The sequence below is a fragment of the Aspergillus steynii genome, assembly GCF_002849105.1.
Source record: "Aspergillus steynii IBT 23096 chromosome Unknown P170scaffold_1, whole genome shotgun sequence".
Classification (NCBI taxonomy): Eukaryota; Fungi; Ascomycota; class Eurotiomycetes; order Eurotiales; family Aspergillaceae; genus Aspergillus; species Aspergillus steynii.
The window spans coordinates 2,980,955-3,000,411 of NW_020194398.1; the positions used below are offsets into that span (position 1 = coordinate 2,980,955).

Genomic DNA, 19,457 nt, shown 5'->3' on the forward strand with positions numbered 1-19,457 from the left:
ATACAGTCTCATTATATACATATGTCTATCTAATAATACATGGATGGCGGCGTATGACCGGTTGGTAGTGCTCTCTACACGCCATGTTTTTTTGCTTCAAATCCCGCCTTCAATCCTCATTCCTTCGTGGAATCGGAAGCAGTTGACTCGAATTCCGGCTTCTCCGGCTCCCATCCAGGGGCGCTGAGGCCGAGCTTCTTATACTCCTCGTCGCTGACAATCGTCACGACCTTGAATTTCCACTTGCCCAGCTTCAGGAACAGCATGTTGCCATCCACAACGAACTCCTTTGTCTTTGCCCCAGGCCACGTCGATATAGGCGTAAAGGCGAGGTCATCCGACATAGGACCACTGTCCCCCGGACGACTTCCGACATAAGCACCTTTCATTGTGGCGAGACGATGACCCTCAGTCTTCGAGGCCACTAGTCCTGCAGACCAAAGAACCTTATGCAATGGCTGGTTGTATACCAGCGACTCGGGCAGAGTAACATTGGCGCTCGGCATGTTAGCGAAGTTAGTTTGCGCGGCATAAATATTCCCAGATTGCGGGTTAGCGAAAGACGCGGCCTGCGTGCGCATATGGCTGGCAGGAGGGCTGGAGGTTTTTGGCATGGGTGTCGGCGGTGCCTTCGAAGATCGTGATCGGAACAATTGACGGTGTTGCATAGCGACAGCGTCCGCCTCTGCCTTGCCATGGATGAGCTCGACGAACTCAGATGCCAGGGCATGCTGTGCAACTCGCTTGGATGGGTCCTTGACCTGCTCCTCCATGATTTTCGTGATTTCAGGGGTGGGAATGAAGGTGAACATCTTCAGATATCGCTCAACAACGTCATCGGGGGTGCGGACAAAGAACTACAGCCAGTCAAAATCGTGCAATGGTCCAAAGGAGCGGGTCTGAACAAACCTGATACAGCTCGAATGTCGAGGTCATGTCTTTGTCGAGCCAAACAGCATTGCCGGCGGACTTGCCGAACTTCTCACCATTCGGAGCCGTCAACAACGGCGTAGTAAACCCAATGGGCTTGTCAATGTCATCGTCCAAAGGGTTGCGGACTTGCTCCAGACTGGTGTTTTTGCTAATAGATTTAACAGCATCCATTCCAAAGAGGATATTTCCATACTGATCCGAGCCTCCGACTTGAACCTGGACGCCTTTCTTGAAGAGCGTCCACCAGTCCCAGGCTTGCAACAGAGGATAGGTGAACTCAGCAAAAGACATTCCGTCGCCGTTGGCAAGGCGGTTCTTCACACTAGGCACTGGGTTAGCAACACTCGTAAATCGGAGAAAAGAACCTGAAAACTCACGTTTCTCTCCCGAGCATGGGACCGAGTCGCATATGCACGCAGAGGTCGCGAAGGACCTCAATGAAAGGTGTGCCGTTCCACCAGATGTTGTTGTTTTCCAAAGACCGCTTCCAGGCCTTTGTCTTTTCGTGTCCGTGTCTCCGGCCGTATGCGTCGATGCTGGCGCCCAGTTTCTTCAACTGCATGTGCATGCTAGCCATGTTCGCTTTGCGGATCGACGAATGGACTTGCTCCCGTCCCTTCAATCGCCCAGTAGGATCACCGACTCGCGAAGTCGCGCCTCCCAGCTGTTATCCTGTTAGCCATGTACCACGCGCCGTCACCTGTGGAGTTCCGAGGTGCATCACTGACCAAAAACGTGACGGGCAATCCCCAAACGTAGCCCCAAGCCAGGACCATAAAAGGCAACATATGGCCAACATGCATCGAAGGAGCCGTCGGATCAACACCAACGTAAATTCCCGTTCTTTTCTCCGTGAAAACCCTATGCAACAGATCTCGCTCACTGTAGAAACCAAATCAGCCCGAGAATCGGCGCATCTCAACTCCAGTGTCACTCACCCCACAACATCATGCACGAGCCCTCGCTCTTCCATAAACTCCAAAAAGCTCTGCCTCTTTCCCGCTTTGATCTCCTCCGCCATCTCAGCCCATTGCTTTTTTTCGTCCTCCAGCCGCTTCAGGTATTTTTGTGTGATTGCTCGTGTTTGCAGGGCATCGCGTGGGATAGTCTTCGTCTGCAGGGCTGGTCGAAGGTTCCTCGTCTGGAAGGGATTCGCTCGTAAGGACTCGGAGGTTCGCGCGTAGCTGCGAGCGCCGCATATCGTTTGGCGGACCGGGGATCGCATGGTTAACGCCTGAAGGCGCGCCCTGCACGGCAGGGAACCCAATTGTGGCCTCATGAGACCGGCGGTATGTCGGATATCAATCGATCGCGATATGCGCGATAAACTGAATCCAAATGGCGTGGGGGATACGAGGAAGGGAACTGCGGTGACTTTTTCTGGTTCTCGAGCTCCGACGATAAGAAGCGGATCCGCTGCTTCGCCGACGGAGAATCTTTGATGCGGACTTGGGATTTTCGGCCAGGAGATCAGGTCCTGTCATGGCATGCCGTGTTCAGTCTTAAAATGACTCTAGGTTGTGCTCATAAAATTAGAGAAAATAGAGGATCATGTGAAAACAGTCTACGGGGTGTTTTTCTACAAAGCTCGGGAGAGACCTGGCCGACGTGTACAAAAAACAATTCGGAAGGAGATTCAAAAAGAAAAAAAAAATCTTCATATTCATTTTCATAATTCATATCTTAAGCCAAGATCAGAGCCCTTTCACCACATACCCAACTGCCGAGCAGCCAAGTACCAATCCAGGGTCATTGACCTCAACCAAGGCCCGTCAGGGCAAACACCACCAAGTAATAAAATGGTTTCAGAGATGCCTTCATCACGTCCGTAAAGTAACAAGGTAAATGTGCCGAACGCATATATCAGCCTCCCTCCATCCGGAACCAAACAGCCCTTGAGCCCCGAAAGGAGAGCCGCAAAGCTCCAGGAGGAGGAATGGGTCATATAGAACACACTAGGCTTTCATCATCTAGGAGAAAGAATGGTTAGCTGGTATTCGAAAGGACAGAATCCTAGGAATACGGGAAAGGTATGGCTCACTATTCAAAACTTGGAAGGATGGAGAAAAGAAAGTCGGAAGGAAGAATTTCGCGCGTTTTTATTTGCATCGTGGGGCGGTCGCACTAGACTCGCCTGGGAAGGCGGAGAGGGAGCTGCCTCGCGATGCCTTTGCGGCTTCAACTTACGATATTCCGATTGACTGGTTTGCTAGCTTGGGTGGTTTTGGACTTCCTGCTTGGTCAATTCTTGTCTCGTCTTCATTCGCCGCACTGACAATGCTTCTCAGTCGAGCCGGGCGACTGTCTCCGCGCCTTTGCTCCAGCTACATCGAGATCTCGAACTATGTCCGCAGCAGACAAACGGCCTTGCGCTCCGGAGTGTATGGCAGCGTCATACCGAGGAAAGCCTTCCACGCGCGGTCGCATTTGCTCGAGGAGGCTCCGACTCGCCTAGAGCCGCGCCAATTTCTGGAGCAGTACAAGGCATCCGGTATGGATTCCATCCTCTTTCACTTGGTTACGATACTCTAATCGCTAACTCAGATATCGTCTAGTTGAATTCCCGTCTGCCACCTATGACTTCGAGACCTTTCTGTCGCAAGCCGCTCCGGACCAAGAAGTAGTCCTACATGGATACCTGGGTGATCGCAAGGACTTATCCAAGAAGCTCGCCTTCGTGCGCCTGACGGACCCGACCATGAGACACAGCATCCAGCTGGTATCACTCGCCAAAAGCGGTTCCTTGGAGAAGCTCAAGTCGGTCCGCCCGAACAGCCCTGTCGCAGTCCGCGGGAAAGTGCAGCAGAAGCAGTCCAAGGGGTCAGAGATGGAGAAGACCGATCCGTGGGAACTGCAGCTGGAAGAAGTCTACCCGTTGAACGAGTTTCCGAAAGATATCCTCATGAAGTCGGACACCGTCTTCGCGCCAAAGCACCGATATCTGCAATTGCGGGCTGATGCGGAATTGCGTGAAGCGCTGCGATTCCGTGCTCAAGTACACAACATCTGCAAGGAGGAGTTGGAACAGTGTCGTCCGCCGTTCGTCGAAATCGAGACTCCTCTGCTGTTCAAGTCCACGCCTGAAGGTGCTCGAGAATTCTTAGTGCCGACCCGGAAGCAGGGACTGGCTTATGCTTTGCCTCAGAGTCCGCAGCAATACAAGCAGATCCTTATGGCTAGCGGGATCCCGCGGTACTATCAGTTTGCGCGCTGCTTCCGTGACGAAGATCTTCGTGCCGACAGACAGCCGGAGTTTACTCAGGTAAGAACTTCCACGCCTTCCAACCGTCAATATCACGCTCACTGTCGTTGTCTCAGCTCGATCTGGAAATGTCTTTCGCTACTGGAGATGATGTTATGCGCACGATCGAAGGTGTCATTCGCCGACTCTGGTCAAGCCTGATGAAAGACCCTGCTCCTGAGGGACCCTTCCGAAAAGTGTCTTACGAGGAGGTCATGGGTCGCTACGGCTCAGACAAGCCCGACACTCGATATGGCATGGAGATCTCACGCATTGGCCACCTCCTGCCCGTCGACCTCGTCAACAAGATCACTCCACTACTTGATCCGATCGTCGAGGTCTTCAAGGTCGAAAACAATGAGAACGACCCCGCCGCCATGGCCCAGTTCATCAAAGAATTCCTCGACTCACCCGCCGGCGCGCCATTCAATGACAACCCCGAAGGCGGTCCGGGTGTCTTCGTGTACGACGCAAAGAAACCCCTCTGCGGACTACAGCCCTTCGGCTTCGAGGCTGCCGAATACATGGAGGAGCTCCTCGACCTCGACCACGGCGATCTGATCATCATCCAAGCGCGCGAACAAGCCCCCTTCTCCGGCGGCTCTACCCCCATCGGCGACCTCCGTCGTGCGCTGCACTCCGCAGCTGTCACCTCCGGGTTCAAACCCGCGCCCACCGGCTTCGACTTCCTCTGGGTCGTGGACTTCCCGCTCTTCTCGCCATCCAGCGACTCCGAGCCCGGCCAAGGCGGCGCCGCCGGTATCTCATCGACGCACCACCCTTTCACGGCGCCCAAGAACGCCGCCGACGTCGACCTCCTGCTCTCGGATCCCACGAAGGTCGTCGCAGACCACTACGACCTTGTAGTCAACGGCGTTGAGCTCGGCGGCGGCAGTCGACGTATTCACGACGCCGCCGTGCAGGAGTTCATCCTGCGCGACATTCTGCAAATGCCGGCCGAGCGACTCGCTGACTTTGCACATCTCCTGGAGGCGCTTCGCGCGGGGTGTCCGCCGCATGCCGGTCTGGCTCTCGGATTCGATCGTCTCGTTGCCGTCATGCTCGGTAAGGAGTCTGTGCGTGATGTGATCGCGTTCCCGAAGATGGGGAAGGGTGGCGAAGATCCGATGGTCAAGGCTCCTAGTCCGATGACGGAGGAGGCCTTGAACACGTATCATCTTCGCATGAAGGAATAAGCGATGCCGTAGAGAAGAGTGCGGCAATGTGGAAGGGGGAGAAACGTGTACAATGTGTATATATAGATGTATGATATAGATGTTATACCTAATCCCATCTCACGTTTTGAGCAAGGTATTCTTTTCATAAGAGATAGGGCAAATAACCAAAGTTGGTCAAGACAACAAGAGTAATTCACCGACCACTTCAGTGCACAAAGGTAGGTAGAACCTTCGTGGCTGCCCCTTACACACACTGTCATAAAAGGACTACCTACTCGGTCGGAGAATTAGCTGCTGTAGGCCTTTTAATCTTTCTGTTTGGTAGAAGTGCTTCAACGAACTGCCGTTTGCTTGACTAAGCGTAGCCTGCATGGAAACGCAGAAAACTGAGGTTCTGAAAGCTAGTTACAAGCCGAGGGAAGAACTGATTTCCTCTCGCAACCCTCTTTTGCATACAGAGGTATCGGGCGATAATCAGGTCACCTAGAATCAAAAGAGATGGGTGAGCCCTTTATAACACGCCCTAGGGCTTGCCTGTGATGGGGATACAATCTGAAGGAAAAACGCCTATTTATGTAGTTCTGCTTGCACCCACTCGTCTTGTTCGAGATCCATAGCAGAGCTTCGCTTTTCCGGCTCCCATTGTAGCATTTTCCGTACTAGGCGGAGAAACATTTCCTTTTCTTCTCCCTCGAGCGGGATAGGTTCTCCCACTAATTCTCCGGCGTGGAAATTACCTAGAATAGCAGAAATGTCAGCAATTGACACTTTCAATGGAGAGAATAATACATGAAATACCGTCATGTGAAAAGAGCTTTTGCGTCATATGACCCCGGGCAAGGAAACTTGGCGATGGTGGACCGAGTAGGCGTATGATTTCGGCAAGATGAGCCCGACTTCTGTAGGTCTGAAATTCTGGGTCCTGGCCACTAAACAGCGAGCCTCCTTCGAAAAGGTTCCAAATCTGACACTGTAAGCCTAGACAAATTTTGTATCGGAAGTATTCGCTTTCTTACCATGCATCCCACGTTCCATATATCAACGCTACATGACCATGGAGCTTGTAAGATCACTTCCGGTGCTCGATAGATATCCGGCTGAATGTCTTCCGAGTGCTCTTCGTCACCCATCACGGCCGAGCCAAAATCACAGAGAATAGGTGCGCCTAGGTTTTTAGGCATTCTGAGCTCGCGAGAGGTATAGATTGTCCTTCCATCTATCTCCTTTCTAGGACAGGGGTTTTGGAGTTCATTGTTTTCAAAGTCACCGAAAACAGACTCGTCAGCTATGCCGAACATAATGTTATCTGCTTTGATATCTAATGTATTGGTAAGCAAATGATTGATCTCAAAACCGGGAAGAGAAAACTATACCTGTATGGATAATCTTGCATTCTGTATGTAGATAGTCTAATGCAAGAAATAGACGATGAAGTGTCACTGCCAAGATTGGCGTATGCAGTCTCTGTACTGGGTTGCGGAATAAAAAATCCAACACACTCTCCCATAATGGAGGATGCACAAGACATCGATGTTTGTCTTCAGGCCCATTGATGTCAAAGTAGTCCAGCAAAGATCTGATGTACTTGCGACCTGGATGTTTTCGGGAAGCCCCTTCAATACGTTTGTATATTTTCAGCTCGTCGTCCAGCTGCTGCCCCATTGATGTGGACTTAATGAAAATCTTGAGAGTGACATAGCGACGATATCTGTACTTTTAGTCAGTGATAAGCTTGCGAGATCATGAAGATATGAGATGTTATGTCACTCCATGTCACGTGCGAGCCACACCGTTGAGCTGGCTCCAAATCCCAGTTTACTCACAACTTGGTACCGGTTCTTGAATATCTCCCCTATCCGAGTTGGATAATACCGACCCGCAATATAACCCGGAATAGTTTCCTCCTCGATTGCCGGGGTTGTCGATATCTGAATGGAACTCAGATTGGGGAAGTTGAGAGGTGTCCATCTTCGTCCGACCCGGGACAAGGACTGAAGGAAAGACGTCAACATTTCTGAGCAAATAAGGGCGAGTTTCTCTCTTTGATTTTCTTTTTTCTTTTCTTTTTTGCAGTGCTGTGTTTCAAAATATGGCTGGCGGGCAGCAATATGAGGACAGTAATGGGGTTCTGGGTGACAAAAAAGTAATTGAGCTTTTTCCTCCCTGCTCTAGCAATATGGAGTTATGAATTAATGCACTTGTAGCCCAAAATCGTAGAAGGCAAACATAATTATAGGTGAATATGCACTCGAGAGGGAGTTTGGCCGGGTTGAAGGTATACAGTTGGCGCGGCGTAAGGACTTTCTCGCGCGGTGTAAGAATCAATTAAGACGCGCTACCTCATCCAGTGTAAGGGGCAGCCATGAAGGTTCCAAGTTAGTTGCTCACAGGAAATGAAAGGCCAAGGGAGAAAAGAAAGAAGAGCTGTTATACAAGCGCTGTCCTATACCGGAAAGGGAATCTAATACACAGACGAATAAAAACAAAGAAAAAGCGGAGGGTCTCCAAACAGTTCATAATCCACTCAAGCTGTCGAGGGTTTCGGATGGGAAACTTGCGTCGAGGAAGAGCTCTGGTTCACTGCCTCGTCACCCTCTTCCTCGTCGTAATACACATAATCGTCGTCCTCCTCTTCCGACGTTCCAAAAGCGTTCTTCCAAACACCATCCCATAAACCCTTCTTCGTCACGAGGCCGCCCACCAGGAGAATGGGCAACTGCCAGATGCTAGCCCAGAAAAGGCCACGGGCCGAGCCATTCCCGCCCTTGTGTTGCCAGAAATGATACGCCTCCTTGACGAGCCAGCCATTGGCGAAGGTGCTGCCAACGAGGAATCCGTGGCCCACGACGCCAACCCACCAGAGACCGATGGAGATGGGGAACATGAGGACCGAGTAGCGCAGAGCAACACGAGCGTTCATCGCGGGGTTCACCCAGCAAAGCATCCTGTATCCGGCATTCCGGTAATCATCCCGGATGAGATGCGAAAGGGCGTTGAAATGGGGAAACTGCCACGCGAACAGAATTCCACCAAGCAGCCAGCCACCAATGCTGTTCTCACTAAAGAGCATATCGCGCCATGTGTCATGGCCCGTGGTTGCGGTCTGCCCGGACGCGGCAACCCAGCCCATCAGCGGAGGAATACCTCCGACAATGGCGCCCACCCAAGTATTGACGACATGAATACGCTTCAGCGGAGTATACACAAATGCGTACAAGCAGATGTTAGCAGCCGAAAGCGCCGTGACCGTGGGGTTGGTTCCAAAGTAGAGCAGACCGAGACCCGAGGCGGCCGTTGCAATCGCAAAAAGGATTGCCCCTCGACGCGAGACAAGTCCCCGCACCAACGGCCTGTTTCGTGTGCGGGTCATAAGCGCATCGTACTTGGGCTCCAAGGTCATGTTCAAGGTATTGGCACTGCAGCATGATAGGAATGTACCGGTCGTTAGGTAGAGAAAGGTTAGAGTAGATGTCGAGAGGGTGGGAAGTGGAGTCATGGCCGGATCGAGGGCGAGAAGAGAAGAGATCGGATACATTCCGTAGGCAGACGTCGTTGTCAAGAGAATCAGGAAGGAGAGGCGAGGCTTGCAGAGGGCGAAAAAGGCGGCCATTTTGCGGCGGAGGGACGTCGCGGGGAGAGCGGACGACAAAGACGACAATTGCGACGAGGCGTCAGGTGGCAATGTCGTCGCAGATCCATTATCGTGACCGGTCTCTTCCTTTAGACGTTTCCTCCGGCGATGGGGCAATTCTGTTTGACTCGACTCGGAAGCAGCGGGGCCGGCGTCGGTCTCGTTCTTTGATGATGAGGATAAGTCGGTGGAGTTCGCTTGAGCGGAGGAATTGACGGAGCGCAACGAGGAGAAAAGGTCGTTCTTTTTCGCTAGACCATCAACTCCTTTATTGGACGAAAAATATGTCTTGTTCAGGTTCGAAGGAGCGGACGGATTATCGGCGATGCTAGATTGTAACCTCGAGAACGAGATGAAGGTGCGGGCTGCGGAGGGCCGTTGAGAGCGATTGACACCCAGAAGACACTGGGAACACACGAGAGACGGGTCCCGAGGCGGTCCTAGCCTCCGCAGAGAGGGGCGGAGGAGGATCATGGCGATGAGGACATACACATACCAGGATCGGAGAGGCGGGAGAGCGAGTGGGAAGGGCGATAATAATCGTTCGTCAATCCCGTGAGGGCGGATGTCCGTTCGCGCGGCGGCAGCGACCAGAAGCGCAGTTATTTTTCCTGCCGGCAGTTGGACCACCTGTTCGTGCATATTTCTTTCGTCCCCAACACTCGACGATCGCTGTCATCGCTGCTCGCTGCTCCGCCATCCTTTGACCTCATCGCCCACAGGGCTCCTCTTCAGCCGCCATGGAACCTCTTCAGAAAACCCTCATCGACCCTCTCCAGCCCTACCTCCGTCCGGTCGTCTCGTCCCTGCCGGAACCCGTTCATGATGCTATCAAAACCTTGATTGGAAACACCTGTTACAACACACTAGTGGTGGATCTCGATGTCACCCAGGATCCGGCCTGCACTTCCCTTGCTATCTCTAAGGTTTTGGGCATTGCCATTGTGGGCGCAAGCGCGATTGTGAAGGTGCCCCAGATCTTGAAGCTGATCGGCTCCCGCTCGTCGGCCGGCGTGTCGTTTGTGTCGTACGCTCTCGAGACTGCCAGCCTGTTGATCACGCTGTCCTACAGCGTGCGCAACCAGTTCCCGTTCAGCACCTATGGCGAATCGGCCCTGATTGCAGTTCAAGATGTTGTGGTGGGCGTTCTGGTGTTGACCTTCGCCGGTCGTTCGGCCGGTGCGGTGGCGTTCATTGCCGTCGTCGCGGCCAGCGTGTATGCACTGCTTGTGGATAATACCCTGGTGGATGCGCAGACCATGTCGTATCTGCAAGCTGGTGCTGGAGCCCTGAGTGTGGCTAGCAAGGCGCCTCAGATCTACACGATTTGGCGCGAAGGAGGAACTGGACAGCTGAGTGCTTTTGCGGTAAGCTTAAAAAAAATAAAAAATAAAAAAAGGTAGAAGTTTTTCTCTAACGGATGATTCTTTTAGGTTTTCAACTACCTCGCCGGCTCTCTTTCTCGCATCTTCACCACCCTCCAGGAGGTGGACGACCAGCTGATCTTGTACGGATTCTGCGCCGGGTTCAGCTTGAACTTGATCCTTGCCTTCCAGATGCTGTGGTACTGGAAGACCCCGACCAAGCCGAAGAAACAGGCCACCAAGCCCAAGGCCCAATCCAAGCCTGTCGAGAAGGCCACTCCGGTGACTCCTGCCGCGCGCAGCTCGGGAGCATCCCCGTCCCCGAAGCCCTCTGGCAAGACACCGACCACGCGCCGACGGGGTTGAGCGTGTTTTCCATACTTCTTTCTCCAGGAACTAGTTAATGCAATAATAATTCCCGTTCCATTCATCTCTCCAATATACCCTGTCCGTAAACAATCACTCAGAATCACCGCTGCCCCGGCGGCGCCCCCGTAGTCATAAACCTCAAGATCTCATTCAACGGCACAACCGGCCCCGTAGGCTTCTGATGCGTCGCGGCCGCAATATCAAACTCCAAGCCACTCCCCGCGCCCGACTTGCGCCTCACGCCCACAACCTCCATCTCATCCTCGACCTCATCCTCCTCTTCCTCATCCGACCTCCCCTCGTCATCCTCATCCTCCAACTGCCTCTTCAACCCCGTCACCACATTCTGCACGCCCATGTTCCTCTCCTCCAGCGTGAAATTCCCACCCCAGTTCCGGCCCCTCGCCTGCTGATTCGCCTCCACCGGCGCCCAGTGCCACAGCTCCGCGAGCTGCGACTCACTGAGCCCGGCGATGTCTTGCAACGCGGAATCGCCGGCCTTGCGACCGCGCGCGACCCAGTCGTCGACGCGGGGGTCAAGTTTCGTACGGAGCAGTTGCTCCAGGATGTTCGATTGGGTGCGGCCGGGGTATGAGGGGCCCGGGTAGGCGACGAGAGAGCTCAGGAGATCGTGGTTCTCGGAGAGGTGTTCGGAGACGCTGAGGAGGTTGTTGGAGATGATGCTGGCTTGGGATTGGAGGGAGGACCTAGCGGGTTTCGTTTAGTATTCGAGGATAGGTGATTGGGGGCGTTGCAAGCTTTTGAAATGGAGGGGTTCGTGCGGAGGGAGGGGGTAGCTACCAGGGTGGAAGGGTCTCGCCTTGATGGAGACTGGTGATGAGAGAGGCGAGAGAGCGCGTGAGTTGTACCAGTCGCTGGCGGGATTGTTCGAGGGTTTTGATCTGGTCCTGGGTGGGAGCGGACATGATGGGTGGGAGTAATTGGAGGGATGAGGTGTGAGAGAGTAAGAGAGTTGAATTGAAGATTGAAGATGGAGATGGAGACACAAAGACGTCCCGATCGGGAATAGCCTCGTTTTTGTCTGTACTCCACGCTCCACCGGCATCACTTGGTTAGACAACCCTTCTGCATCCATGAAAATCAATTTTCAGTTCATCTTTGCTACCCTGTCGTTGAGTATCATAAAAAAAAGAACGAAAAAGAAAAAGAAAGCTCATGACCCTTAATATTTGGCCTTTTCTCAAAGTATCGTTCCATTTCAAAATATATATTGCGACAATAACCAGTGTGTATACTACATGGCACTCCACAGGTATTAGAGCCCTCTGTTTCTGATATAAAAGGGCATCATAAAGCCATGGGATCTGTGAAGCACAGACCTGTGACTTACTAAACAAGGAAAGGCAGTGAAGATGCCTAAAGTTCTTAAAGGGTGCCCAATATTTGCTTATAAACAAGGTCCCCGCAGAACTGAAACTGAAAGCACACAACTTCCATTGGAATCTTTGCAGTATCTCCGGTCAAATCGCTGCTGTTTAATCACTACTGATTTATTCAACATGAGCTCAAGCCCTTGCACAGCATATAGCTGGACTACTGGACGCCAAAAGCACTGTAACTACAAAAGCCACCTCAAATTATTCTATAAAGCAGGCGACCGAGGCGCCTGGTCAATAGGCTCAAAGTTGATATTGAAAGATCGAAGTCCTAGTCTTCCGACCTTTGAGGTACCAAGTATTCAATTTGTGCAGGAGCAGACCTCTATCCCAGTCCCCACTATTATCAAATCTTAGGAGGAAGGCGAACACACTCTCATATTGATGCGACGCATCCCTGGTGAACCTCTGAGCAAAGTTTGGTCAAAGCTTTCTACCGATGAAAAAGAGAGGATAGCAAAGCAGACTGCTGAGTATCTACAGCAACTTCACAATCTCCAGTCTGATAAAATTCAATCTCTCGGCGGTCGTCCAGCTTTTTCCAACTTCCTATTTAAAAACAAGGATTCCAAACCTTCCCAAGGTCTTCTCGCATCTGGTAGCAATCTCTGGGCTGATATGGAGCGTGGTTTGAAAGAAACGATCCCGGAGGCTGCGCGAGTACGGCGTCAACATTGCATGCCATCCGCTATGCCTTACACCTTTACGCATGGCGATCTCACAAATGTCAATATCATGGTTGAGAACGGTTCACTTACTGGTATCCTTGACTGGGAGATGTCTGGATACTTTCCAGTATAGTGGGAATATGTGTGTACTTCGGTGCCTGATAGTGAGGAGGACAGAGAGTGGAAGGCGTTGCTACGAAAATATATGCCTGACTATGGCGTCGCACGCGAGTTCTGGCTGGGCTATTATTATCTCCGCAGGGATTTATACAGTGAAAGAGCGATGAAGTTCATGAAAAAAAAAAAAATAAGGAATGAGACCCATGAAGGAGGGGTCTAGCCTATCGTTCAACAACAGCAATGCCCTCCCTCCAATGTCTTCGGCTTGCAATTCGGGGGATCCCAAGTGACGGAAATTTTATAGGTAGTCTGGCACGAGTTTCCTCGCCGATAATGACACCAGTCCAGGATTACTACTCATCAGATTATGCGGGGGCACAGGCACAGGCACAGATGCCAGCAGGCTTCTTCGTCCGGAGCTGAACACGCACACATGGACCATTGAATAAAGAAATGCAATCATTTTCCTTCCTCAATCCTCCACAAGTGATAAAACCTCAACCCCTCATACCAAGACCAAAAAACCGCTGCCTAGGACTCCGTCCGGAGGGGATCTCCTCTCATCACTCTAGCCCTACCCTAAGGATCTATACATAGCAACAACCATCCCCCTCGCAGGATGCTAGAAGCAAATAACAGTAACTAAGAAGACCAACCCCCCTCTCGATGTAAGTGATATCTTCACAAAAATCTATAAATACACCCCGTCACTCACCACCAGCCAATCAGATGCCCAGGACCAGGGTCCTCTCGCGTCTTGGGAGGCCATGGCGCGAACGCTCATTCGTCCACCGCGGACTTGACAGGCCGTGTTTATTTTTAGTGGGCGTTTGGAGGTGCTTGGCTGAGTGGGATTTCGGGGTTGGGAAATGACGGTGGGTGGTCTATATATTGGGCTGAGGGTTGGCGCTCTTTTTTTCTCTTTGGTTTTGTTTTGTTCTGGGGAAGGAGGGCTTTTTTCGATATATACAGTTCTTCGTTCATTGCAGTCATTTGGTTAGGGTTCTTATGGACAGGTGATATGATATGGTCGCTCGCTTGGTTGATCGCTTCGATTTCTTCCTTCCTCTCGTCCTTCTCTTTGATCACCTCGCTCGGTCAACTTCAACTCGACTCGACTCGAAAACCAAACCAGAACGATACCTCACTGTCAAGGAATGTGATGAACAACCAATAAGACACATCGAGTGATGTGTACTCGACGCTCGGACAGGAAAGGAGGGGACAGACATTAATGTTCCTCGGGTTGAGGTATAGGGTATGGGGTATGAGATATGGGGTATATGACATCCACCGCATGATCGTGACCATGATATCAAAGGAAAGACAACAAAGAAAAAAGCAAAAAAGGAAAAAGCGAACAGAGACCAAGTCAAAAGTCAACCACATTTAATGGTATGTTCTGACTGGCCCCGACGTCACTGATCTGTCTCACAGGACTCCATCCCTCATGTAGATGGTCGGTCTAGAAGAGAAGGAAGTGATTAATCTTGCGATTAACCATCCAATACTCTCCTATCTGGCAGTGGAAGAGCATGGTTCAAGTCCATTCACTTCTTCTGATCCTGCTGCCCCTGCACATCCGGCGGCGGAAAGTAAGGCTGGATCTGCCCGCCCCAGTAAGTCTGCTGCTCTGACCCCTTCTCCCTCTCGGGGGAATATGTCGAGTCTGGCGCCTGCACGGTCGACTCGCTGACCGAAGCATAATGGGATTTGGAATATCCCACATTATGCTGCGGGCGGCCATCACTGTCCACGAACCCAAACCCTCCCCCAGGCCCTACTCCTCCTGCCCCTTGCACAGCGCCGTACCCCTGCTGCTGGATCGCGGGACTATACATATCATGATACTGCGTCCAGCCATGTGCCGGGGTACTGATCGTGGTATCATTCCAGCGGGCATGCAAATGGCTCGAGGCGCGCTGTTTGCGGGCCTTTCTGCGACGCCAGCGGATGAAAAAGAAGCAGCCGACGGCGAGTGTGCAGAGCAGAATTACAAATCCTAAGATGGGCAGGGCAATTACCAGAGCCAGGTTGTTTATGCCGGATCCACCGTCGTCGGGATTGAGAAGGTCGACGGTGGATTCGGGCAGTACGGATTGGCTGAAGATGCGGGCTGGGTTGATGGGGAATTCACTTCCCGTGGGGACGTGGAAGTGGCAGTTATAGCGGAGGGCTTCGAGGACTGCATTCATTTGTGTCTGGTCAGACCCAGATTCCGCCGAAAAAGGGGGAAGAGGAAATGGACAACTTACAGTTCGCCATATAGATCTGCGTTGTGGTAAGGTTGTAGCAGAACTCGCACTGACTGATGACATTATCGGCAAACGACGAAACGCCACACCAGGTATCGAAATTCACGCCACTGGGATCCTTGAGATCGTACTCCAGCGCTGTGTCCAGACTCTGACAGGAAACGGTACATTGGGACGAGATATTGTTCACGCTCTCGGGAAACCCGTAGACGCAGCTAGTGAAGGCGTATCGAAGGTTATCTGCATGGATTTCCCTTGCATTAGCACCATATTCTCACCGGTAACAAGAGAAAAGCAAGGATTCGAGCCCAGAGGCTCAGAAAAACGCGAAAAGACGAAAAGAACTCACAAAGACCCCATTCGACATCCGTCTGACCCGAGGCCGAATCGCTATAATTACTGCGCAACTGACACTCGACACAGTTCTGGAATTTCGACCCCTTGGCCGTATTCTTGAACTCGTCGTCCAGACAGGCAATTTCGGACCCCGTCGTGCTATTTGACTGTCGATTGCAGACATCCACGCAGGGCGATCCGGCAGTGCTCCGCAATCCGGCAGCCGGGGCTGCCATGCCCAGCAGTAGCAGCGATATTATTAGGGCTACCGCCCATGTCGACGTAGATCTGGTACGGCTCGAACAGCCGAGCATTTTGGGCTGTGTTTTGCTTTTGAGGGATCGATCGATCTGACAGGATCTGGTTTTGGATCTGGTCTAGTAAACAAGAACCAGATGGACTCTCGTCCTTTCGTCTCTACGACAGCCAGACCAGGTGTCGTAGAGTCAACTGTGCTGGCATCGAAATCACCGGGCGGTGATCAAGATTCAAGACAGTCAGACGAACGATGCAGGAGATCAGAGGGATCCGACCAGAGGAAGTGACAAGAACCAAGAAGAGGCTATACAAACGACAAGACGGCAAGAACGGCAAAAGATCCCAGGGTTGGCATCTCTCGGTTCCTTCCGTGAGCCTGATAAAGTACCAGACCCAAAGCAGAGCAGACAATGCAGCGAGAGGGAAAAATTCGAGCAAGCCTCCCCAGCAAGACAAGAGGGAACAAGCATAGAGAGCGGGTACGAGAGGCGTGCTGGGCGCTAAGAGAGCCTGTCAGAGTGCACGACGCCCCCAATGCACGGTGATCCGACCCGGACCCCGGTCCATTGGAGTGGGAAAGGGACTGTGTGATGGGAAGGGAGGAGGAGATTCCGATTGTGATTGTGACGAGGCCTGCAGGTCGCAGCGGGCGCTGGTTGAAGCCGTTCATTTGCCGATCCTCGCTGGCTAGTCGAGGCTAACTGACCTGCTAACGAGCCAACGACACTAGAGAACTCGATGTACCCCTCACGGCGAAGGATTGCTAGCGATTGGTGGAGCTGAAGCCTCTCAGGTCGCGATTCTGTCTCGGATGCATCGCGCCGCAGGATGAACAAGGATCGTCACTGTGGATTGCCTCCAACCGACTTATGATGTTGCCGTTGTTGTCGCCGTGATGAAGTGACGGTCGAGCAGCACTAGGTTAGCGGTTAGCTGCCGGACGAAAAGCCTCCCAAAATCAGGTCGATCGCTTGGTTTCCCCGACGGAGAGTCATGTTACCCATTTTCATACTTGATCCCTACGGTCCAGAACCAAATAGCTTAAATGGCGTGCATGGATGCGGTAATAACTCAGGATACTTGCCGCCAATGAGGGATGAAGACGCCCAGTTGGTCGAGGCGCAGAGATAGCATAAATCTCATAAAATAAGAATGTAACATGGAATAAATAAGAAATAAATAAAATAAAATCAAAAAGCGAAAAATCCACCCCAAAATCAAAGAGACGCCACAATGCAGATGGTACCTTTTGCTTTCTCGCTGGTGGCCACGGAGAATTAGAAGAAAACAATCCAACGAATAATATCAACACCAAGAAACAGACAGAAAACAAAATAGATTAAACCAGACAGCCTGCCATGACTCGTAGTACAGCCCCAGTCCAGCCCAAGCCCTATCCGTAGAGCTCGTCGTACGATGGCACCAATTCCTGTCGCCGCGCCGACTCCGCTTCGCGGGGTTTGGCGCGTCGAGGCTGCTGCTGCTGCTGCTGCTGCTGAGGTAGCGGTGGGGGTTTCTTGTCCTGGTGCACAGAGTGATAGAGAAGTCGGGGTTCCTCGGAGGTCACCGAAGGCACCGAGGAAACAAAGCTAGAGTGCTTGGAACTGGCGGTCGTAGGCATCGTAGTCGGCTCCGTAGCCGTACTCTGCACACTGCAGCGGCGCATACGAGATGTCACCGATAACGGAGGCGACTTGGATGCTCGCGCATAGGGGTCCTCTTCTCGTCCCCCAGCGCGAGAGGCACCCTGGGGATGATGATGATACCGTCCCCGGGAGCCTCCCAGGGCAGAAGGCACGTCTTCCTCTTCATCCTCGTCAGCTGAGCAGTCGTCTGAGTCCTCCTCCCACGCCCGCGGGGAGTGAGGGTAGGGTGGCTTGGTCTTCGAACGACCGCGGAGTTTGGCATCGTAGTGGCCCGTGGGTATCGTCATGGCCGAGTCGACAGAGGCCTTGCGATCCCCGGAGCGCAAGGGAGTGGGCACGCGCGAGGAGCCTGCCGGTCGGTCCAGCGCATCGAGCGAGCCATGTCGTCGACTCTGCTCGGAGGGCCTTGCGGGCATGGCGTTGGGGACTCCCCCGGAGGACTGACATTGACTCCATGATCCCTCGGTGGGATAGCTGATAGACACGTCGCCCCATCGAGCATGAAGCTCGGATGACACCTTGCGCTTTCTTCTCAGCTTTTCAATGATGGCCGTCATGATTCTCCGAGAACCGTTCACGAACCGACGCCTGGAAGACCAAGGCTTGGTAAGCATCATGGGATCATAGATTACAAAAAGTCACCGGCCATAGGGCGAAAGCCCAAGTAGGCTGTGTTAAAAGCCCAAGACGTAAGACGTAAGAATAAATAAATAAATAAAAACCACCAAATCAAGCGTACAGAATCAACCAACAAAAGGAAGGGGGCAACAAATGGCGCATACCGAGGAATAGCTAGATAGGAGCTGAACAGCTATGTGCAGATTTCTTGGTTTCTGTTCCCCTGGGTCTACCAAATCCAGAGTTCCTTCCAGGAGCTCAAATCCAAGGAATGAAGAGACAGAAAAACGAGCGAACACAACAAGAAGAGGGGGGAGACAATCCACCGGCCTGCATGAGGGTGAGGATATATCAGAGCATATCCCAACGAGCGCAACCGTGGGCGCATGCCTCTCACGTCAAGTAGGGAATAAAAGATTTCGAAAAATCAAATCCAATAGAGCCAGAAGACTAAATGCAAACGGCGTGATGACGGGAGGATCGCCGCGAGCGAGAGTCAAGTGCAGGTCCGGTCAGGCAAGTGGTGTCCTTCAGCAGGAGGGAAACTTCCGACCTTCCCACTTTCGCCGAAGGGAAAAGACGCGTTGTCGACCCGACAGTCTGGGTCGTCCCCCTCCTTTACGCTCTCCTTTCGTCCCGGTGGAGGTCGACCGAAGGCTCATTGGGATCACCCGCGGCGGTTTTGAGGCGGCACGACCAGCGAGCAAACCACCGCTGGCCCTGTCGGATCCGGGCATGCATTGCTGGGATCCGGGAGCGTACAGAGGGCCAGGAAGCCATGCTCTCTTCCAATCGGGAGATCCAAGGGGACCATAGGGGACCATGACGAGAGCGCCGGGAAAATCAGAAGAGGGGAGGGGTTGCCAGAGGCGACTCGGCGGCGCAGTCATTGTGCTTGGAAACCGACATGGATATCGGATGCGGTGCACGACGCAACGCCGGCGTCGGGTCTCTTGGCGTGGCGCTTGCTGACCAGAGGACCCCTGAACGAGCCAAAATGTGGGACAATCAATTTCCCAATTCTTCCTGCCGTCGTCGTATCAGCCCCGCGACGCAAGCCAAGCCGTGGAGGGTTTTCTTTCCCCCGATCTCACTGGTGAGGTGTCAGACCAGTCGGTGGAGACCGGCGTCAGTAATCGTGACGAGATCTCTGGTCGGCCTGACTGACTGATCCAGTGACTGGACAACAAACCCATTCGGGTCTATATCGCAGGGTCGGGGAGGAAGGCCAAGAGCCACAAAGAGGGGAAACGACGCAGGTAACGAAGGTCGCGAAGGTTGGATCCAACGCCATCGCGACGCCGTCGTTGGCCGGTCAGGGAACAAGCACCCGGTTGATCGTCACGGTTGGCCCCGAACCATCCACAGAGCTTAACTAACCGCCGTGATGGGGTCATTGTGTCGTCGACGCATCCTATTGACTCGAATTCTCCTCATTGCCCA

General features: G+C 52.6%; 10 protein-coding genes across 10 annotated transcripts; 3 read left to right on the forward strand and 7 right to left on the reverse strand.

Annotated features, from left to right (window-relative positions):
• On the reverse strand, nucleotides 1-2,298 carry P170DRAFT_505331 (tyrosine--tRNA ligase MSY1). The gene is made up of 5 exons (XM_024854279.1): nucleotides 1,872-2,298; nucleotides 1,662-1,815; nucleotides 1,311-1,597; nucleotides 910-1,255; nucleotides 1-857 (listed from the first exon to the last, which is right to left on the reverse strand). Exons 1-5 carry the CDS (start codon nucleotides 2,210-2,212, stop codon nucleotides 117-119), a joined length of 1,869 nt encoding a protein of 622 aa, XP_024709891.1. The 5' UTR covers nucleotides 2,213-2,298; the 3' UTR covers nucleotides 1-116.
• A 272-nt stretch (nucleotides 2,299-2,570) lies between these two features.
• P170DRAFT_21030 (uncharacterized protein) lies at nucleotides 2,571-2,984 on the reverse strand. Its single transcript, XM_024842811.1, has one exon. It carries the CDS (start codon nucleotides 2,876-2,878, stop codon nucleotides 2,639-2,641), a length of 240 nt encoding a protein of 79 aa, XP_024709892.1. The 5' UTR covers nucleotides 2,879-2,984; the 3' UTR covers nucleotides 2,571-2,638.
• Nucleotides 2,985-3,155: 171 nt separating this feature from the next.
• On the forward strand, nucleotides 3,156-5,421 carry P170DRAFT_452324 (aspartate--tRNA ligase MSD1). The gene is made up of 3 exons (XM_024851257.1): nucleotides 3,156-3,424; nucleotides 3,489-4,195; nucleotides 4,252-5,421. The coding sequence occupies exons 1-3, from the start codon at nucleotides 3,211-3,213 to the stop codon at nucleotides 5,368-5,370; spliced, it is 2,040 nt and encodes a 679-aa protein (XP_024709893.1). The 5' UTR covers nucleotides 3,156-3,210; the 3' UTR covers nucleotides 5,371-5,421.
• Nucleotides 5,422-5,919: 498 nt separating this feature from the next.
• P170DRAFT_344471 (kinase-like protein) lies at nucleotides 5,920-7,364 on the reverse strand (the record flags this gene model as incomplete). The annotated part of the gene is made up of 5 exons (XM_024843465.1): nucleotides 5,920-6,059; nucleotides 6,121-6,316; nucleotides 6,369-6,670; nucleotides 6,726-7,060; nucleotides 7,120-7,364. The coding sequence occupies 5 exons, from the start codon at nucleotides 7,362-7,364 to the stop codon at nucleotides 5,920-5,922; spliced, it is 1,218 nt and encodes a 405-aa protein (XP_024709894.1).
• A 299-nt stretch (nucleotides 7,365-7,663) lies between these two features.
• On the reverse strand, nucleotides 7,664-9,497 carry cox10 (protoheme IX farnesyltransferase). Its single transcript, XM_024848214.1, has one exon. It carries the CDS (start codon nucleotides 9,455-9,457, stop codon nucleotides 7,877-7,879), a length of 1,581 nt encoding a protein of 526 aa, XP_024709895.1. The 5' UTR covers nucleotides 9,458-9,497; the 3' UTR covers nucleotides 7,664-7,876.
• Nucleotides 9,498-9,625: 128 nt separating this feature from the next.
• Nucleotides 9,626-10,771, forward strand: P170DRAFT_373872 (putative monosaccharide-P-dolichol utilization protein). Its single transcript, XM_024845262.1, has 2 exons — nucleotides 9,626-10,350; nucleotides 10,417-10,771. Exons 1-2 carry the CDS (start codon nucleotides 9,724-9,726, stop codon nucleotides 10,711-10,713), a joined length of 924 nt encoding a protein of 307 aa, XP_024709896.1. The 5' UTR covers nucleotides 9,626-9,723; the 3' UTR covers nucleotides 10,714-10,771.
• Nucleotides 10,772-10,816: 45 nt separating this feature from the next.
• Nucleotides 10,817-11,642, reverse strand: med8 (RNA polymerase II mediator complex subunit MED8; the record flags this gene model as incomplete). Its single annotated transcript, XM_024846218.1, has 2 exons — nucleotides 10,817-11,423; nucleotides 11,518-11,642. 2 exons carry the CDS (start codon nucleotides 11,640-11,642, stop codon nucleotides 10,817-10,819), a joined length of 732 nt encoding a protein of 243 aa, XP_024709897.1.
• A 538-nt stretch (nucleotides 11,643-12,180) lies between these two features.
• P170DRAFT_452329 (uncharacterized protein) lies at nucleotides 12,181-13,526 on the forward strand. The gene is made up of 3 exons (XM_024851258.1): nucleotides 12,181-12,411; nucleotides 12,478-12,913; nucleotides 12,947-13,526. The coding sequence occupies exons 1-3, from the start codon at nucleotides 12,237-12,239 to the stop codon at nucleotides 13,119-13,121; spliced, it is 786 nt and encodes a 261-aa protein (XP_024709898.1). The 5' UTR covers nucleotides 12,181-12,236; the 3' UTR covers nucleotides 13,122-13,526.
• A 925-nt stretch (nucleotides 13,527-14,451) lies between these two features.
• On the reverse strand, nucleotides 14,452-15,806 carry P170DRAFT_470056 (uncharacterized protein; the record flags this gene model as incomplete). The annotated part of the gene is made up of 3 exons (XM_024852703.1): nucleotides 14,452-15,086; nucleotides 15,157-15,396; nucleotides 15,506-15,806. The coding sequence occupies 3 exons, from the start codon at nucleotides 15,804-15,806 to the stop codon at nucleotides 14,452-14,454; spliced, it is 1,176 nt and encodes a 391-aa protein (XP_024709899.1).
• Nucleotides 15,807-16,892: 1,086 nt separating this feature from the next.
• Nucleotides 16,893-18,306, reverse strand: P170DRAFT_432225 (uncharacterized protein). The gene is made up of 2 exons (XM_024848215.1): nucleotides 18,179-18,306; nucleotides 16,893-17,984 (listed from the first exon to the last, which is right to left on the reverse strand). The coding sequence occupies exon 2, from the start codon at nucleotides 17,951-17,953 to the stop codon at nucleotides 17,144-17,146; it is 810 nt and encodes a 269-aa protein (XP_024709900.1). The 5' UTR covers nucleotides 17,954-17,984; nucleotides 18,179-18,306; the 3' UTR covers nucleotides 16,893-17,143.
• Between the last annotated feature and the right edge of the window lie 1,151 nt (nucleotides 18,307-19,457).

Bases quoted from the DNA above. Each gene is read 5' to 3' on its own strand.
- P170DRAFT_505331 (XM_024854279.1), bottom strand. From the start codon at position 2,212: ATGAGGCCACAATTGGGTTCCCTGCCGTGCAGGGCGCGCCTTCAGGCG. The intron at 1,816-1,871 runs GTGAGTGACACT...TGGTTTCTACAG, and splicing joins CTCGTGCATGATGTTGTGGG to TGAGCGAGATCTGTTGCATA. The intron at 1,598-1,661 runs GTCAGTGATGCA...ACAGGATAACAG, and splicing joins GATTGCCCGTCACGTTTTTG to CTGGGAGGCGCGACTTCGCG.
- P170DRAFT_21030 (XM_024842811.1), bottom strand. From the start codon at position 2,878: ATGACCCATTCCTCCTCCTGGAGCTTTGCGGCTCTCCTTTCGGGGCTC.
- P170DRAFT_373872 (XM_024845262.1), top strand. From the start codon at position 9,724: ATGGAACCTCTTCAGAAAACCCTCATCGACCCTCTCCAGCCCTACCTC. The intron at 10,351-10,416 runs GTAAGCTTAAAA...TGATTCTTTTAG, and splicing joins GACAGCTGAGTGCTTTTGCG to GTTTTCAACTACCTCGCCGG.
- cox10 (XM_024848214.1), bottom strand. From the start codon at position 9,457: ATGATCCTCCTCCGCCCCTCTCTGCGGAGGCTAGGACCGCCTCGGGAC.
- P170DRAFT_452324 (XM_024851257.1), top strand. From the start codon at position 3,211: ATGCTTCTCAGTCGAGCCGGGCGACTGTCTCCGCGCCTTTGCTCCAGC. The intron at 3,425-3,488 runs GTATGGATTCCA...GATATCGTCTAG, and splicing joins GGAGCAGTACAAGGCATCCG to TTGAATTCCCGTCTGCCACC. The intron at 4,196-4,251 runs GTAAGAACTTCC...TCGTTGTCTCAG, and splicing joins GACAGCCGGAGTTTACTCAG to CTCGATCTGGAAATGTCTTT.
- P170DRAFT_432225 (XM_024848215.1), bottom strand. From the start codon at position 17,953: ATGACGGCCATCATTGAAAAGCTGAGAAGAAAGCGCAAGGTGTCATCC.
- P170DRAFT_452329 (XM_024851258.1), top strand. From the start codon at position 12,237: ATGAGCTCAAGCCCTTGCACAGCATATAGCTGGACTACTGGACGCCAA. The intron at 12,412-12,477 runs GTATTCAATTTG...CTTAGGAGGAAG, and splicing joins TCCGACCTTTGAGGTACCAA to GCGAACACACTCTCATATTG. The intron at 12,914-12,946 runs GTGGGAATATGT...GGTGCCTGATAG, and splicing joins TCTGGATACTTTCCAGTATA to TGAGGAGGACAGAGAGTGGA.